Source organism: Crocodylus siamensis, chromosome 10 (genome assembly GCF_052110815.1).
Source record: "Crocodylus siamensis isolate JL-2025a chromosome 10, ASM5211081v1, whole genome shotgun sequence".
Classification (NCBI taxonomy): domain Eukaryota; kingdom Metazoa; phylum Chordata; order Crocodylia; family Crocodylidae; genus Crocodylus; species Crocodylus siamensis.
Genome location: NC_143404.1, coordinates 68103077 through 68121463, shown reverse-complemented (window position 1 = coordinate 68121463; position 18387 = coordinate 68103077). Strand labels below are relative to the sequence as shown.

General features: G+C 53.8%; 1 protein-coding gene across 3 annotated transcripts in view; it reads left to right on the top strand.

Annotated features, from left to right (window-relative positions):
• The window catches only part of RBBP8NL (RBBP8 N-terminal like), a 36878-nt gene extending 20212 nt beyond the window's left edge, over positions 1-16666 (top strand). For all 3 annotated transcript variants that reach the window (XM_090020603.1, XM_090020602.1, XM_090020604.1), the window contains 10 exons: positions 1-113; positions 1484-1556; positions 3262-3431; positions 3797-3879; positions 5137-5300; positions 6298-7093; positions 8502-8622; positions 11237-11298; positions 12264-12390; positions 14893-16666. In XM_090020603.1, coding sequence (XP_089876729.1) covers positions 1-113; positions 1484-1556; positions 3262-3431; positions 3797-3879; positions 5137-5300; positions 6298-7093; positions 8502-8622; positions 11237-11298; positions 12264-12390; positions 14893-15014 — 1831 coding nt within the window. In that variant the 3' untranslated portion in view covers positions 15015-16666. The remainder of the gene's footprint in view (positions 114-1483; positions 1557-3261; positions 3432-3796; positions 3880-5136; positions 5301-6297; positions 7094-8501; positions 8623-11236; positions 11299-12263; positions 12391-14892) is intronic.
• Positions 16667-18387: the final 1721 nt, after the last annotated feature.

The following is an 18387-nucleotide window of genomic DNA, read 5'->3' as shown; positions in this document are numbered from 1 at the left end:
GTTGCGAGCAGGTCTCTGCGACAGATGCATGGTCACCCAGGAGCTGGCCAAAAAGAAGCAGAATGAGTACGAGACCTCCCATTTCCAGAGCCTCCAGCACATCTTCATTCTCAGTACGTACAGAGGTTGGATGCCCCTTCAGCTTTGGTGTGCTGGCACTTTGCACATGCAAACGTGTCCACCAGCCATTACCTGCGCAGTCCTGGCACAGGCTGGTCCAGGGTGAGCATCTCGGGGCTTGTACCTCGAGCCATCCGGGCCTAAAAAAAAATCGACAATTGCTGAAAGAATGCGTTTGGCAGGGCTGAAGCAACGCTCTGCAAAAGACAGGAAGTTTAGAGCAACAGCTCAGCACGGGTAAATGAGAACCAAGCAACACGTATGATTAATCTCGCCTGAGCTCTTGGCACGACTCCCAGCGCTGCACAAGCCCAGGGTGCTTTTCCCTCTCTAGCCACATAGCCCTGCGGGGGGAAGGTGGAAGAGGCCATGCTGGTTTGTTTTGCATTGCTTCGGAGGGAGGGACAGCAAAGTGCCAGCAGCTGCTTGTTTCTTTCCTCGTTATGTCTTTGCTGTCCCTGGCTCCCCCGTCCCAAGTATCACTTCCACGCCGAAGAAGCCAGACAGCGGCAGTATATCTCCTCTGTGCTGCACCTGTCTCCTCTGCCCTGCGCTGCCACTTTGCTGGGAGCAGTCAGAAAGTAGCATCTCTCACCCTAAAGATCCATCTTGCTTTAAGTGAAGCAAGGAAAGGCCAAGCTTCTTTGGAGAGGGGCTCTTTCCGTCCCTGGGGAGCACGCAGGTGCATTGTCTTGAAGGCCTCGTGCCAAAGACTGCTTTTCTGGATAACCGCTCCTGGCTTCCTCCCTGTCCCAGGGAGAATCGCCCCCGAAGGTGAAGCTGGCAGGAGGGACAGGAGAGACCCCGATGCACTTGACTGATGCTGTGAGGCCAGTCCCTGAGGGCATGCTACCTTCTGGAGGTCCAGTTAGGCCGTCGTCGTTTGGATGACATTTGCCCATGCACGGGCAGGGGAGGTGGAGGGAGGTGACAGCAGTGTTGCTTAAGAGGAGGTAGCTGTAGACATGAGGTCTCTGGGCATATAAATTCCTGCTTTTCCTCGAGGTGGTCAGTGCTAGAGCTCCCTCGGAGGGCCCTGAACAGCCTTTGGGAGACCTGAAGCACTTGCTGCTTGGCCTTCCCACTGCCATCGCCCTCTTACCATCTGCAAGAGAAGGGGGTTGGGAGGGGCAGTGTCGTGGGAGGTTTCTCCAGCTGCCCTCTGGCCCTGGCAGACCTGGGCTTGGGTGCTGTAGTGCTGTCACCTTTGCTTAGACTCAGTCGGAGGCTTTTTTTAAGCACGTCTCATTATCCTGCCCATCAAGGGCACGCATCTGCAGGACAGCTCTCATCACCCAGCCACTCAGCCTGCTAAGTCTCGGCCGGTCCCCTAACATACGGTGCTCCTTGCCTCTCTCTGCAGCTAACGAGATGAACAGGCTGAAGGAGGAAAATAAAACTCTGAAGGAAGAGCTGAAGCGGTTGCGAAGTCTGGAGTAAGCTTGGGTTGAATTAAGTATGTAGGGCTGGCAAGGCGGTTCCCCTAAGACGAGGGATGGGTGAGCAGGTGATGCTTCTGGCCCAGACAGTAGAGACGGCCTCCTCAGGCTGGCCGAGTCCTTCTGCACCGTGTTTTTTGTTCCCAGATCCTCCTCCTCCCATTCATTTCAGGGGGTCATGAGGTCCCTGGGAGGATCTGGACCCCCGTTTCCACCCCGCCTTCACTTCTGTCCTCCCCAGCATGCAAGCTGTTCATTCTGTGCCTCACTGGGGCCAAGTGCGGTTGATGCTTGGTCCCTGATGGTGGAGGGAAGTGGGATGGGAGACCCCTCACTGCACTGCTAGGGCATAGCGGGGCAATCCCCTCCTCGGATCACAAGTGTATTTTGGGTCCCTGGTCTCTGATGAGACTTGGGGACCCTAGGGCACTCAGTACGTGCCCAGCACGCACCTTGCACGCAGCTGCTAGAGTAGTAGACCAAAACCCTGGCCTTGCTGAAGGGAAATAGAAGAAGCCAGGGCATGGTCTTGGATATCACCAGCTTCCAATCCATTCCCATGACGCATAAATCTCCGGAGATACCTATTAAGGTCCGGCACCTCTTGGCAAAACCCTTGGGGCATGCAGTTCGCCAGGACATCTGTACAGGGAGCGGCAGGGCTCTGAGTCAGTAAAACAGAGCTGCAGGAAAGAGATCACATTTCTCCTGAGGAAAAAACTGCCAGGAAGAGAATCCAGGCTGGATTAGGAGGGGAGAGCATGCAACCCACAGCAAGTAATAACCCAGCACAACACCGCGGGGAAGCTCAGGTAACACGTCCAATTAGCCAACACGTACAAGCCGTTTTTTTTCCTTGGGGGTTTAAAGTCCAAAAAAAATTATTAGAAAGGGATTAGCGCAGAAATGTGTTTCCTTTGGCACTCAGATGGTTCTCTCGGTTTAAACAGCACTTTTCCCTATTATGTCCGGCTTCTTTCTTGCCACCCAAAAGGTTTCTAGACCGTCTCCTGGCCCGATTTACTGAGCTAGAGCTGTGCAAAGCCGTACAGCAAGGCTGCCAGCCCCAACCCCAGCCCTGCTTTGGGGTTTGAAAGCAAATCCCAATCCCTAGCCAGAGCCCCCAGGATGGCCACAGACCATCTGGGAAAACTTGGGTCTGTCTTTTGGGTTGCACTGAAGGCACGCCGGTGTCATGGCTTCCCATGAAACTCTCCCGCAAACATTTTTTTAATGGTGTTTTTTTTAACTTTTCATGTTCCAAGTCAAACCAGCCAAATCAATTCCAAATCCGTGAGTCATTACTGCCGACAAACATCCTCCGCCCCGCCTGGGGCTTCAGGTGCTTCCAGATCCATTGGTGGGCATCCTACATGCAGGGCCAAGCCCGGGAGCTTGGGCTTTGGATGCCCCCGAGTTTTGCTTGCCCTCGGCCATACGGCCGCAGGGGCAAGCTGGGAGGGGTCTCCCACTTCCATAACGTTGGCGTGTAGGCGAGACCTCTCCCACAAAAAAGGAGGGGGAAAGTCAGCCGCTCTGTCTGGGTTTTGCCGTGAGGTGCTGTGTTGGTTCACACCTGAATCAACTTGCCTTTCAGGTGCAATGAGCTGGAATGGAAGGGGTTTTTGTGGTGTGCTAAGGCTGGCATCCAGTCTAGTGCTGTCCATCTCATTTCTCTGCCTTTGCATGCTTTTCACTGCAGCAGCGACAGGGCCAAGCGTCAGCGCTCCCTCTCCAGAGAAAGCAGCTCAACCCCTGACTCTCCCTTGGCTCTGCTCTCCTCCGGGAGCCGAAACCCCAGCACAGACAAGGCAGCTAGCAGAGAAGCAGAAGAGACCCACCATGAACTGCCCAGCCAGGACGTGGAAGAAGGTATGGGCTGCCTGTACCTACGGTGCATACCCCATTGGCACACAGGCAACCCCTCTGTGCACAAATACACCATAAACCAGCGCACACGGGACCGCATGCACTGTCGGCATGGGCGAGGCTTTCAGGACCTGGCTCGAGCCTAACAGAAAATGTGGCTGCAGGTCATTTAGAAATCCTCGTTGGAAAGCACACGGTACCAGGCTGGCTCTTTCCAGCTGCGGTGTATTGATTGATGCCTGTTTTAGCAACCTGGTTGGCCAGGCTTTTTAGGTACACTGCGTGCAAGGGCATGGGGAGAAATGCAAGGGAGTCTCTACAAAATTCTGGCCAGCTTTGTTGGTGACAGGCCCTGTCCTTCTTTTCAGAGAAGTCTGCAAAATGGAGGAGTTCCCCGGGAGGCAGGATTTCCCCAAGTGCCACTATCCAAGAAGCCTCTGTTCCAGAAACCGTAAGCTACCAGAGGTTGTCCAGCATCACCAGGCTTTTCTCACCAAGTCTGGGCATCCTTACCATGGAGAGTTGACTCCAGATAGGCAGCGAGCTGAATGCTATATAGGCCCTTATAACTTGCCCGGTAGATCACTAAGAAAAGAAACCAGCCAGTCCCAGGCCCAACCCCAATGTTTGACACGTGCCTTAACACTGGGCATGAGCATCCAGCAAGAACTCGGCTGCAGCTCTCGTGTCTCCAGCTATTAAAGTGAAAACCTCAGCTTTGCTTTCATGCTTATATTCTAGAAATGTCTCCTAGCGTGTCTAGCAGCAGGCGGTCGCTGTCTTGCAACGGCATTCACTCTGCTCCTAATCAGACTGCCTCCCCTCTCTGATACATGATTAGGGAACTTTCTTAGGTCCAGAAACGACACTGGTGTTGCCTTTCAGAGAGGCTGGGCTCCAAGTGCCTGGCTTTTGACCTTGGATGTCATTCCTAACTACCCATGCCTTGAAAGAGTGTGTTTCAGGAGAGGCATCCTGAGTGATCTGGAGCACTGAGCACGGGGGCTGGAGAGTTTGGGAAGCAGAGCACTGTATCTCCCGATGGGAGCTCAAACACACCCGCATATATTGCCATCCACACACGCCGATGCTTTAATTCTGGCCCTGGAGCCAGTTACCTGAACGCCACGGAAGACGAGGCAAAGCTGCAGGCCAGCTGGGAGAGCAATTAATGATGATAGATAATAGAGGCTGGTGGTGACATCGCAAAGCAGGAAGGGAAAATGTCAAGTAGAGGCGTGTGAGGGCACAGAAAGATGCTGCTGCATTGGCCTGCGCATGGAGGTGCACTAGTGCGCTGTCTGCTATAAGGCAGTAAACAAGGGAGTTGGGATGAAGGACCGGGGCTTTGAAGGATCATATCCTGGGTAAGACACTGAGTCATAGCTCACCTTAGACAGATCGCCTGACTTCTTGGTGTGTAAGTCAGTGCAGCTGGAAAGCAGAATCTGCTGGGCAAACCAGAAGTGGAGAGCAGCCTTCCCGGGGAAAGAAAAGGCAGATCCTGGCACTGTGCTGCAGCGTCATTCCACTGTTCATTGGGAATTTCACAACATGTTTGAATTATTAATGTAAATTGATAGAAGAGAAAATGTATTCACTGCTGCAGAGCTTCTTCTTTTGTCATCTTTCTCTGCCTGGTCCGCAGTCAGCAGCAGATCTTTAGATGAAGCTAAATTTCAAGCACATTTTTCTCTTGTGCTTTTAGCCTGCCCAGAGGATAGCAAACCAGCTGCATGGGACCATCGCCTTGGTGAGACCTGGATCCCGGCCTTGCCCCCTCGGGAAAACCTCTGCCGAGACAGCAACGTCACCACCAGCAAGGAAGCCCCTGCTCTCACCAGAGCGCGAGCACAGCCCCAGCCTGGAGGTGTGAGTAGTGTTATCTCAGTGTCGACATCTCTCCAATATCCCACTCTCCTGGGGCCTGATCCAGCTCCCAGCAAAATCGACTGGAAGATTCCCGTTGACTTTGAGGGCTTTGTAGCAAGCTGGTGCACGGCTGGTGGTTTTCTTTTGTTTGCCTCTCAGTTAGCTGCATGCCATGTTGCTTCTTCTCACCCAGAGCATCCTCAGTTACGAACCGAGCACATGTATGTGGAGGCTGCCCAGTGGTAAGTCAGAGTGATAGGCCGGGACTCAGTTTCCCCAAGCAGGGTACTCTGAGCTCACGTGTGCTTAAGGAAGAAGGCAAGAAGACGCTATCACCCATTCAGTACAGCTGGGTTTTGGCAGCCTGGAACTACCCTTTCATCTGCATGGCTTTCCCCCTCTGAGTTTTCCTGTTCCTGTCACCACCCAATGCCACAAATCTCCTGTTTCCAACCCATGTGACATGTGGGTCCATCACAGCTCCAGGTCTGAAGCTTGGTCTCTAACTCAAGCTATAGCAGCTTACACTTTTAGCTCAGGAGGTCCCCAGAGGAGCCCTAGGTATGTTGGACAAGAGGGTGACTAATATCAAGTCTGTTTTACTGTAGAGTTGTTTGTGCCCAGCTGCGAGTTGGTGGACACACGCTCGTTTTTGCACCAGCAGCTCTAGGCTAGGGGCAACATGCCCCAGACCACCTGGTTTTCCCACGCACCAGCAGGTTTTGCACAGACATAATGACACTATGTTGGACCCGTGGGGTGGGTGTCCAGATACACACACAAGTGGACGTGCAGGTTTTTCTTCGGTATGCCAGGCCAAACTCATTGCTGGAGTAACCTGGCAGAGATCCATTATCTTCAAAAGAACTGGGCAAGTGTAACCTCAGCAGAGATGCTGGCCCGTCAGCAGCAAGAGCCAGGCGTGAAGCAGGCAGTGAGGGTGACTCGCTTGGGAACTTGCACCTTTATTTTATTTTATTCTTTTTGTCTCGCTCAGTTACTTGAGAGCAAACAAGCCGGATTCCCACCAGGCAGCTTCTTCCTATGAAGCACTGAAGCTGACCGCGCGGAAAGAGCAGCTCTGCCTCCTGAACCAGCACCTGTCCCTGCACCAGCTTGGGCTCGGGGGCAAGTGCCCTGCCGCCAACAGAAGCAACAGCTGCCCGAGCCCCCTGTTTCGGGCCAGGGAGGCGGAAGGCAGGACACGGGCGCAGGACGAGTGGGAGGATCCTGCGGCCATTTTCGAGCTGCCTGGGGCTGTGGTGTATATGAGGGATCAGCACTTAGAGGGCCGGCTCCAGCTCCTCAAACCCCGGGAGAAGCTGCAGTGCTTCCTGACCCACCATCGCCGTGCAGGTGTTGCCCCCCCGGCGGACATGTGGCCGCCTTCCCCGCGCCAGGGCCCGGCCACGGGAAGCAGGGAGGACGGGTCCTTACTGAAGGATCCCTTGGAAGGGAGAGAAGAGAAACACCCTTGGTTAAACAGGGACCACCTGGAGCAAAGGGAGAAGACAGAGGCAGCAAGAGACTGCGCCGTGGACACACCTCTGGACCTGTCCGATTATGGAAGAAGGAGGGAAACCCTGAGACCCACCCGCTGGCACCAGTCCCCCAAGCAGGGTGAAGCTCGCAGCCGAGGCCCCGATCCTCAGGCGGGCGTGCTGCCGAGAGCTGAGAAATCCCACCTTGCCTCCGGCCAGCGCCTGCCCGCCACCCCACCCCCTGCAACACATGAGTCTGAGCAGACCAGGGCCAAAGAGGAGGAGGAGGAGAAGGATGTGGCAGCTAGACTGGTGAGTACTGGTTGAGCACTGGTGAGTACAGGCTGCTGGTGCGTGTTGGTCCATAATACAGGGAGCTTTAGTATTGTCCTGAGCATGGATCTGACGGGTCTGCAGTGGCCTGGGGTCACCCGCGGATAGACTCGCGTGTCACAGCAGGGCGACGTTGTTTTTCTCAGCTTCAGCAGAACCCGGGAGCTGGATCGTGGAAACCCTGCGTGACAGGCTGGCTGGCAGTGACCTGGCCCAGGGGTTTTGAAGGGGCAAAAGATGATTGGAGGATTTGGGGTCCCCTTTCCTCACCAATCTGGTAATGATTTGGCCCAGGGGTCTTAAAGGGGTAAAAGATGAATGGAGGACTTGGGGTTCCCTTTCCGTACCAATCAGGCCCCAGAGACTCACCCCCCTGTGTCCCAACTGGCCCCTTGGGTCACCTGGAGGGGGATAAAAGGGGCAGCATGGGCTGACTCAGGGGAGAGACCAGCGAGGGGCAGCAGGGAAGGAGCTTCACAGAGCTGGCAAGAGCTGAGCCAGTGGGGTGGGAGCAGTGCCCTGGAAGAGCAGGACCTGGAGGCAGCAGTGGGACCCTCCGCAGCGCGGCGTGTGGCCGGCAGGAGAGGCTCCCCGCTCCAGCAAGGATCTGAGCAGCAACCTGAGAGGTTCCCAGCTCTGCTTCCAGCTCCTCGTCAGAGGCCAGGCAGCTCGACATGAGGCCGGGGCTCCAGGAAGGTCAAGGCCCCTCGCAGGCTGGAGCAGTGCCACCAGTGGTGGCTGCGTGGCAGTGTTCCTCCTACCACGTGGGAGATCTGGGTTCAAGTCCCAGCTGGGGTGAGTGAGTGACAAGAAGCAGATCTTCTTGCAGCAGAAAGGGGCCCTTGTATTCCCCCCTTTCTCCCCCTCCAGGTACCAAGGCCTTGCATTTCGTGCCTTTTTATATTTCGCCAACCCGTATTGTTTGTTCTGCTGTTTGCGTTTTATATTTTGTTAACCCTGTTCTTTGCCAATGAGTGTAAGTGTCTAACCTCTGTTGAATCCTGACCCCTTGGGGCATTGTAGTGTCCACTGTACCCTCTGATTTATGCCTGTTATGTTCCCAGTATTAAAAGGTATATGGTTAAGTCCCCATTGGTGGTCTTGCTCTGCTCTACAGGGGGAGGAGAGTCCCTACACCTCCCTCAGCACTTTGATCCCTTCAGCTGGAGAGGGGAGTACCACCCGGGTTACAGTGTAACCTCCCGGAGGTCTCTTGCCAGCTTTAAATCAAGGTGCATGGACAGAGTCTGCCTGAAGGACGTGAGGCTCTGTTGCCGCAGATATGCAGAACCCTTAGCCTGAGGCTCGGGTGGAGAGAGGTGCTTTTAACTCTCATGTTGGGGGTTTCTTCTTCCCGTGATTAACATTACGATTGCCTGTGTTGCAGGTCCCTTCCTCATGCGGACATCCCACTAGCAAGCCAGCATCACATGAGCCAGAGCTGGATCCAGAGGCCGGGATAAGAACATCTCCTATGGCACAGAAGCAAGAACCAGGCGCGCAGCCAGGTAAAAAGCTCTGTGCAAATGAAACGTCTGAGAAGGCCAGACCAGAAGGTGCCTTGAGCCTTGTGAGCAGGTCTCCCCAGCACCGGCTGCTCAATGGACTGGGCTTCCCAAGCAAACAAGCAATGCTTAAATACCAAGGGGTTGAATTCAAAAGCACCAAGTGCCCCTTGGCAGCTAGTAGGAGTTAGGCACTTACCTCCCTTTTTTTGGAAATCTCTCCCCATGTCTATGCTTTTCCAAGCCGGGGCCTCCACTTGGGCCCCCTACACCCCTATTCAGCTGTCTAGACAAAAGTGGTCTGATTTTCAAAGGCACTGAGCCCCCACACAAGGAAAAGCAGCCTCGGGGCAGCTGCACTTTGTGCCAGTTGCCACAAAAGCCTAGCAGGTGATTTATGCAATATACCAGTGCCCTGGCTCTGCCCCGTACCGAGGAGCAGAAGGGGAGATGGCTCAGGAGCCCGGCTGTGGCTCATGGCTGTTGCAGGATTCCCCTGTGCAGAGGACTGGAGCAGGTGGTTTCCCCAAGGGCCTTGCTCCAGCAGCATGGAGCGTAAAGACTAGCCCAGCAATGAAGATGCGAAGCTGCCCCTCAGTTAAGGAACAAGCACTGTGGGGTGGGATGTGGAGCCTTTCTCCTGCAGACAAACTCGTCACGGAGCAAAGAGGGAGAACGGCTGCCCAAGATACCCACTGGAGTGGGCACGGAGGAAAGCCCAAGCTCCTGGCAGCTTCCTCAAGCTGGTACCCCGAACCGAGCCTGCAGAGGAGGGCTTATCCAGCCACATGTAGCAAGGCTGTCACCAAGAGACTATTGTGGTTCCCAGAGTAAAAAACCTGTAGCTCACAGAGGAGCAAAGGCACAAGCTTCCAGGGGAGGCAGCAGCATGGTCTTGGCCTCGAGATGTGATGCCGGTGGGTGGCAATGGGGCTGTGAAGAGGCTGGGGGAGATGTGACAGATCCCAGCACGATGGAGCCCTGCCGTACACCTTGGGCTCCTAGCATCTGCCGCTGCACATTCCCACTGGCTTAGGGTGGCTTGAGCAGCAGGGGACTGCCAGCTCCTCATACACCGGTTTCACGTCAGCTTCTTTCCACTATTCTTGCTTCCACCAGCCCAGAAAGTTTTTTCCCCTCCATTTAGGTCACCTATACCCTTCCTCCAGCCATAGGCATGTCCTTCTGCACTGGCATTGCAACCGGATGTTGACCCCTGGTTTCCCTCTGTTTGTAGGAGAGTGTCAGTACCTTACTCCATGAATACACGGAAGTGCAGCACGTCTCCAGACCAGACATACAGGCTCAGCTGGAAAGTTGAGCTACCCTGGATTAATTGGCTCTGGGCGTGTCAGGGGTTTAGGAGCATTTTTCCAGTGCAAAGAATTGGATTTTTGCATGGGGGGGGCGGGGGAAAAGCTGCGGGGGAAGGGAGGGGGCACTGTGTCAATTTTATATGTTGAGAAGGTATAATCAGGGCTGAAGAATTTAAACTGATTACTGCCTGGGTGGGGGACAGTGCAGAGCTCACTTTAGTTTTCAATTTAAGGCTGACACCAAGCCCAGAAAAGGGCCCACAGAATAAATACCTTTGCACTGTGCTAGGGATCCTCACCCCACTGGAGTGATAGTGTAAGAGTGCGAGGGCTCCCAAAGGGGTCTGAAACGAGTAAGCCATGTGTGCGGGGGAGAGATTCTTGTTTTAAAAAAGAGAAACTGGCCCAGATGAGGACAGCACGGGAGGATGTGCTGCAGGAGCCGGGGTGAGCGTGGTCACGTGCCTGCAGGTCTGTGCCCCGTTCTGTACGCTGTGAAAACCTTTTGCTGTGCGGGGACATCATTTTTGTTGTGAACAAAATTCACTGCTGTGACTCCGGGGCATGAAATCTTGGGCAGCTTTTCAGAACTTCCACTCGGGCTCATTTCTGTCCTTATCCTGCAATCCTTGTGCCGGCAAAAGCCTTGCTGGATTAGGAAAAGAGAGGGAGTGCAATGTTCCTTGAGCCACGGCGGTTAAAGGAGGGGGTGCACTTTGGTATGGCAGGCTCGTCTGATGCTGCCCCTTGGTGTTGTGGTCATTTCTTTTTCCTTCTGGGAATCAGCACTGCCACCCTGCCCACGTGTGTGTATGCACACACATACACATCCATGCATGCATGCACACGCATACACACAGAGATAGGCCTTGCACACCCCTACCCCAGAAAAATTCAACTCCAAGTCCAGTGAGGTATCTCCACCTTGTGACGGTAACTCATACATCTTGCTGGCTCAGACTTTCTCTTAACTCATGTCCAACCCAGTCCAGACCCACCAGGGCACTCTAGTTAGTCCTAGCAATACAAGGCAGCCGTAACTCCAGTTCAGCAGGCCAGTGAAGAGGGATTTCAACTTGTGTATCTCCACTGGACAACCTGGGCACACTGAAGAGCTTGGGCCCGCGCCTCTGGACTGTCTCAGCCCTTCTTGTCTTTTTTATTTTAAGTGCCATGAGATTGCACAGGTCTGCTGAGGGCCGGGGACCCTGACAATGGGGGTATCTAATGTCTGCAAGGGAGGGGAGGTGGATTGCTACTCCCCAGGATGATCCTGTGACCTTCCTTTCTTGTTTCCTTAGAGGACAATGAAGCGGAGTCTGTGAAGCAGGAGTCAGATGAGCCGGACACGACAGATAGCGAGGTTTGGTCCTTTCCCGAGCCCATGCCCAAAAACACCCTGTCTTAGGTTATGTTTGCAGGTTGGGGTTTTTGCTTTTTGAAGTTCCCAGAGTGATTCTGTCAGGCAGGGACATGTTATGTCCAACAGAAAGTGGAATAATAAGACAATACAAGCACCGTCTCCCTCCTATTTCCCCAGGCTATATGGACTTTGGGAACTCCTCTGGGTTACAGAGTGGCCATATACCTGGCCAGGGTCACACAGGGAGGTAGCAAGCATTTCTGCCTTGGAGACCCAGTCACTAAATCTTCCCTCCCTCCCTCCTGACTTCCAGCCCGGTACTAGCTGATGGAGCTTTACGTTGGAGGGAGCAAGTTTTTCTCAAACCAGAAGGGAAATCCTTGTCTTTATCTCGGGGTGGTAGCAGGAGAACAGGGATAATGGGAAGATGCTCTGCTCTCCCTGGAACATCACAGTAGATCCCGCTGGGGATACCCTGTATGAGAGTCATGGGTGTCCGTGGCAGGGCAGGCCCATCACCAGTGACAACCAGTATGTGAATGCCATTGCGTGGGCTCAGACCTCACACTTGGGGTCCTATTAGGGTGATTAGGTTAGTCAACTAGGCCAAGATTTTGCAGAAGGGAGTAGTGTTTCCTGGGTCAGTTCCCAGCCCACGAAACATTCGAGCATCCTCATTTTCAGGGGAGCAACCCAGCATTTTCTAACAATCAGTCCCTTTTCGGGCCTCGCTAGGTGGGCGCCCACAACTGCTAGTCACCTCTGGTAATCCTGGCCCTCCGCTCTACAAGCACTTGAGAAGGGCAAAGGCATGGGGTTATCACATACATCGCATTCACGAACAATTGAAAACCCACGTGCTGCTGCATAGGGGAGGTCACACACCTGCCTGCCACTGACAGACCCCTAGAAGCCCCGGGAAGCTGGGGAGCCCAATGACCGACCCGCTGTCATTTTGTGTGTAGGTGGTGGCTGCGTCGGAGCATGACCCCCGCCAGGAAGCTCCGGCTGAAGAAGAGCAGTTCTGCACAAAGGACAAAGCTCAGGTTTTGCAGAAGAAAAGGCAAAGAGGGCAGGATCCCCAAGCCAAAGGTAGGAAAGCAGAGGGCTGCCCTGAGGGACCCAGCTGGGTATTTCTCTTTGCCACAGAAAGTGGCATCAGTCATAAACTTGCCACCCTTTGGCTCCATTGATTCTCCCTGCAGGCCTGTATTAGGGAAACTCTTCCTGCCCTCTTCGGGGCACTGCCCACAGTCAGGGGAGGCTTGTTCAACCACAGCCACCTGCCACCCAGCCCCTGGCCCTGGCTGCCATTCAGCATTTTGTCTACTTCTATCCTGCTACCACCTGGTCATCCGAGGGTAACAGTGCAACCTTCGCCATCTCTTTCCCAACCCCCATATTGTTGTCATTGCTCTCCGAACCCCCCAAATTCTGCAGTATCCATGGCCAGGACTGCCAAATGATGGCATACCGTTGATGTAGTGGCATTATAATAGTCTCCATCCTATTGCTTGGTTTTCCCATTGACTTGGATGGGCTCTGAGTCCCTGGAATAGCTGTAGGTGCCAGATCTCATGATCTGGTATCCTAAACGAAATTTTGAATTCAACCTGTTCATTTCCCCAGCCTGGGCACATTTGCTTCCACTCAGTGAATTTCATGCTGAGCAAACGTTTGCCCAAGGTGACACAGTTGAGTTTTTCTGGTTCCCAATGATAAGACACTTTACACTGTACATTGGTAACTTGTGTATCTCCAGGCAGGGGAGCCCCCTGCTAATGGTTAGCCAAGGCACCTAGGGACAGGAGCGGCTGAGTGAGCACTTCTTAACACCTAAGCTAATAGGTGTCAGTCTTTCCTGTTTGGTTAGCCAACTCCAAGAAACACTGGCTGACAGACTGGCCCAAATACTCAACAATGAGTTATTGACATGTGGAGAAAGCCTCCATGCAAACTCTGTTGATTTTTAAGCATGGCCGGAGAGGTTTCAACTTCCTAACAATGGAATGTGTTGTACTGGTATTTCCTATAGGTGAATAAGCAGCAAATTGTTGTTGATAAGGCTAGGTACAAAGCAGCTGCCTATCAAGCCTTAAATACTACCCCCTCCTACGAATCCTGAGGGTGGCTGCCTTTGTGCAGTCCAAAAATAAAGGGTAGTGTTGACCGATGGAAAAATGGATGGAGGGCTGTCACCAGAACATAAAAGAGGGCTTGTTGAACAAGTACCAACCACCCCTTACCTTCCCCGGAGACCTGACAGAGCTGAAAATGAAATCTTGATCAAACAGTAAAAGGAGCTCCTCTTGAAAACAAATAGCAGGGCACTGCTGAGGAAGCTGTCACGCCAAGGGCAGAAGTGGCAATGGTGATGCAGAGTTGGTGGGGGCATGAGAAGGGCCCAGTCTTCTTGCTTTTCATTGCACGAATGTGTGGTCACCTGCAGAACATGGGCAGAGATGCACAAAACTGTAGGAAGGGACAAGAGCCCTTATGTTCGTCTGTCTGGGCATTATTGCCACCGCAGGCACTGCTGCCTGTCAGTCAGGCCAGTCCTGGTGTCAGGATTTGGGATTGCACAGGTAGGGGATGCAAACACCATCTTCCCTGTAGAAGTGCCAAGCATCCCACTGCACACACAGCTGCACAGAACCAGGCCTTTATGCCTGTACTTACCTGCCCTGGGCATGAGTCCACAGGGACTCTGCACACTTTGTACACACACAGATGCCCCCAGCAGGTGAAAAACTGACTCCTCACTTTCTCCTCACTATTATAAAGGTTACGTTAGCATCCACCAGAGCCAGGTTAACTGAAAGACGAGATCTATTTATATGAATAAATAACACATGTGTATGCATGCACTTGCCCATGTTCTCTTGCAAAGATCCCACTTCCTGCTAAACTTTCCCACATGCAAATATCCCTCTGCATGCAGTCACGCTGTCTGTGCGACCAGAATATGCTTGGAATATGCATGCAAGGGCGCACAAGCCCCTGTGGTCTGTGCCCCATGGGGCTAAGCCAACAATTAAACACAAGTTTGCACTGAGAGTTTAAGTCTCTGGCCTTGTGCTCTCCAATTTGCATCCACTTTTGCATGCCCGAAAAAGTGAGCCCGCAAAAGTCATGTGCCTGGTTTTTGCATGCCAGGCAGTTGCAGATCTCTTTGGCAAGGCACATGAGGGCTTGGGATGTGCCAGAAACCCACATGGTACCTGTTTGCACATCCATAACTTGAGTGTGCAGGAGCGGAGGTTGGCTTGAGGCTGCCTGAAACAAGCAGTTAGTTACCCTTCCGTTTCGGAGACAGCCTCTCCTTTTATTTCTCATGGGCTCTTGCTGCTGCCTCCAGGATGGTGACCCCATGAAGGGCATTTCAGCCTTATTAATCTACCCCTGCCTGCATTCACGGATATTTAAAACAAAATTGAGTGTGGCTGCCATTCGTCTTGGCTTTGCTAAGCCTTGTGCTCTCTTAGCCATGATATTTTGGGCTGGGGACTTGCTGACCTCTAATGTGGCTCTAATTGCCGTCTCAAATATCCATAGCTGTGCAGTTAACTCCTGTGGTCATCATCTCATTAACAGAGTATAAGAAGTCAGTGAGAGCGAGAAAGAAAGTCAAAGTGGCCCAGGCTCCAGCTGGTGCACCAGGAATGACAAAGGAAATGGACAGCAGCAGCCCGGCTTCCAGCAACGAAGAACTGTAACAGAGAGCTGACAATGTAGTCCGTGGGCCAGGAGCCGAAGATCCCAGCATTGGACACCCAGCTGTGACAGTGTCTCCTTCTGTGACCGTAGGCAACTCGCTGAACTGCCGTCCTCTGGCTTCCCCACCTGCAAAATGGGAATAAAGACTCTTCTCTATCACAGGAGGGTCTGTAAGGACTAGTTCACTGGGCCTGGAAACCGCTTTGCAGCTTGCTGTTCAGTGCCAAGTATTATCACTCTCTGAATACACAGATGGTGATGCTGAATACAGGTGATGCTGTGTCATGGCACTTCTGAGCCCCATCAGGCATCATGGGCAACCTAGGTGGGTTGCTCTTCCATGAGGCCTGCAAGACCAACAGCAGCAGAAGCTTTTCAGGACACTAAATGCTGGGCTGTGCTTGGGGCAGGGGCACTGACGGGAAGGGAGAGGAGTGGCGCAGGAACCGAGGGCTGGGTGCATGCCCAAAGGCAGGCAGGGAGGCGAGGCCAGGGAAGAGAGACAGTCCAGATGGTTTCTCTTGGAGCAGGCTCTGGGGCCTGGGAAAGGTCAAGCCTGTAAGTCAGAGCTGCAGCTCTTGCCCAGCAGACAGCCCGGCGGGGACGCATTTGCACACAGATGAACTGTTCTTCGGTTGTGTTTCCAGTGCGTCAGGCCTGAGCTGGTTTTGCTTCAACATGTCGCAAATGGGGTTCCCTCCCCCATCTAACTAAACCCCCTGTTTGTAGGCAGCCCTTATTGCAGACAGGACCCTGCCCGAAGCTAGCTTTGAGCTCCCTGTGAAAGGACAGTGGGGCTGAGCAGGAGCTGGGCCACGTTCAGGCCTTTACTAGGCTTCCCAGGTGAGACCCCAGCAGGCAATCGACAGCGGTGGTCTCTCTTCCTTGGGTGAGAAATAGGCAGACAAGGTTCTTCGGGTGAATGTGATATCTTTCATTAGACCAACTGAAATAGTTGGAAAAAAAGTTTGTAGCAAGCTTTCAGATTTAAAAACCCTTCATCAGGCTGACGAAATCTCCGCAGTTGGTGTGTGCTCTTCCAAATTGCATTTCTCTCCATTCAACATCTGCCTCTGTGCAGGGTGCTCTGGAGAAGCCTCAGCACTGCCAAGATGCTGAAGCATCCAGAGAAGTGGCCCCGGATCCCAGATGTGACAGGTAGATCCTACTGAGGCTGTTTCACTGCCCACGGGACCTAGCTCTGAGCAGACCCTGGTCCTGCTCCAGAAGAAGTTGCCTCCTGGGAGCCAGGAGCCACACACATGCCCCTGGGAATCAGCATCTGTGTTACTTTAAAAAAAACAAGGGACCGGGGTGGAGACTGTGTCTGCATGGCTCGGTGAGATGCATCATTATGCCATCCCATGAAAAATAGCTTGGAAAGCAACAGAGGGGCTGTGTAGGCAAAGGTCCCAGCCATGGGGCAGGGTCACCCTGTGCCACCGCGTTGGAGCTGATCCCAGCGTGGCTGGGATGAATCCCAGGGCTGCTGAGGGGGAGATAATATAGCAATCCCTTCCCCATCCTGACAGCCGCAGAGATGGGAGCTGGGGGGACTTCACAGGAGCTCAGAGCCCTCCTGAGAGTCCTGAGCATCCCTGGGGCAGCAGAGTGGGGCAGACAGTGCAGGCAGACCCCAGGCTAAAATCAAATGAGGATGTGCTTGGCATGGAAAAATGGGACTTTGGAGCAGGACCTGGATGAACTCTTTAACTCTCGTAGTCTGCCAGTGCCACCTCGTGGGGGAAAAGTTGATGGCACAGCTTTTGGAGTGAGGGAAGGCACATCTACCCCTGGCAAGCGGGGCGGCTGTCCGGTGGGCCATCAGCTGCCTTGCCCTCAAAGCCTGGCTGCCGTGGAAAGCAGACAAAGCCGAGAGAGTTTCAAACTAGCTGGCCTGCTTATCTCCAGCAGTGGGGGAGTCAGGGCAGGCTGCAAATCCTGCCCTAGAAGCTGGGGCACTCTCGGGGTTATCCCTGTTATCCCAGCTCCACTGCTGTGGTACCCAGGGGAACCAGGTCCAAGCGGAGCTGGGTCTGTCCCCACGAGCTGTAGCCACATCTCGGACACAGCAGACATCAGCAGAGGCTGAATATGTTGGCCAAAAAAGCGGAGCCAGGGATTTGGTGGCTGCTGCCACATTCAGACTTTTAAATCACAGGTCTGCTCGTCACCGGTGCCGAGTGCCTGCAGGTCCTGCAACCGAGGGGGGGCCAGGGGGCATGGCCCTTCCAGAATCGGGCCCTGCCAACAGCCCTGCATTACGGATTTACCTGCCCTGATTTTACCCACGCCAAGTGCAAGCATGAGTGTGTGCAAGTCTCTTGCCCTGCGGTCCCGAGCTGGCGCTGACTACAGCCCAGGGACTAGCCAGGGCATCGCTGGGGCAGGCACCTGGAGAACCAGCTGAGATTGAAATGCTGCCCAGGCCTTGCATCCACCCTGTCCATTAAAAGCAGTGGCAGATCCCCCATCCCCAGGCCCGGATTTCACCCCATGGCCTTGTCTTCACTAAAGGAAGGGTAAAAACCCCATTAAAGGTGAGTAACATCTGGCGATCTCCTGTCGTGTCTGCCTCAGCCTGCCAGCCCAGGTGGCTTCCTCCTCCTAGGGTTTTATCTTGCTCACCGTGAACAAAGAAAACCCCGTTTTTCCTCCCAAGGGGAGAAGCTCAATGCATTTTTGTTGGAAAAAGAATATTGCTCAGTTCACGAGATGGAAGCAGCTGTTACTAAGAGAGGATTCACGTCCCCAGCTAACCCTGGACAACCCCACCTGGCAAGGTAAGTGCCCGGACGCGTGATTAACAAATCTTGTTCTTCCAGTCCCACCCACCACTCATTGTGCCATGCAGGCTTGGGTCACCACCCAAAAGTCATCGTGGTCCTGGCTGTCCCGTGCAGACAGCACATCTCAGTCCTTTAGTGGCCTCTGCTTTGTGACCACAGGTCATCACAGAGGCTGAGGAGCGGGCCTCCCATCTGGGGTGCTCCCCTCATTTTGCCTACTGGGGCCTCAAAGTGGCATGCAGGCGGCACTACTGCCCCACTTCCCGGCAGTCCTGGGGAGGTGGGGTGGGGGAGGTAAGGATGGCAATAGAGACCGTGGCCAGCTGAGCTATGATGACCCCGGGCCAGTCCCTAAGGAATAGCCTTGCCAGAGTATTGAGAGCAGCTGCACTGATCCTACCGGCTCTGGGACCAGCCAGCAAAACGGGTGCTCACTACCATCTCTCTGCAGCTTAACCAGACCCCAAGACCAGGACCCTAGAAGGGCCCTGAGGGGTGTTTCATTCCCAGGCTGAAGGCCTTTGCTGAGAAGCTGACAGGGGATGGCATTTCTGCCTGCAAATGGCACAGCGGGAAGATGAGC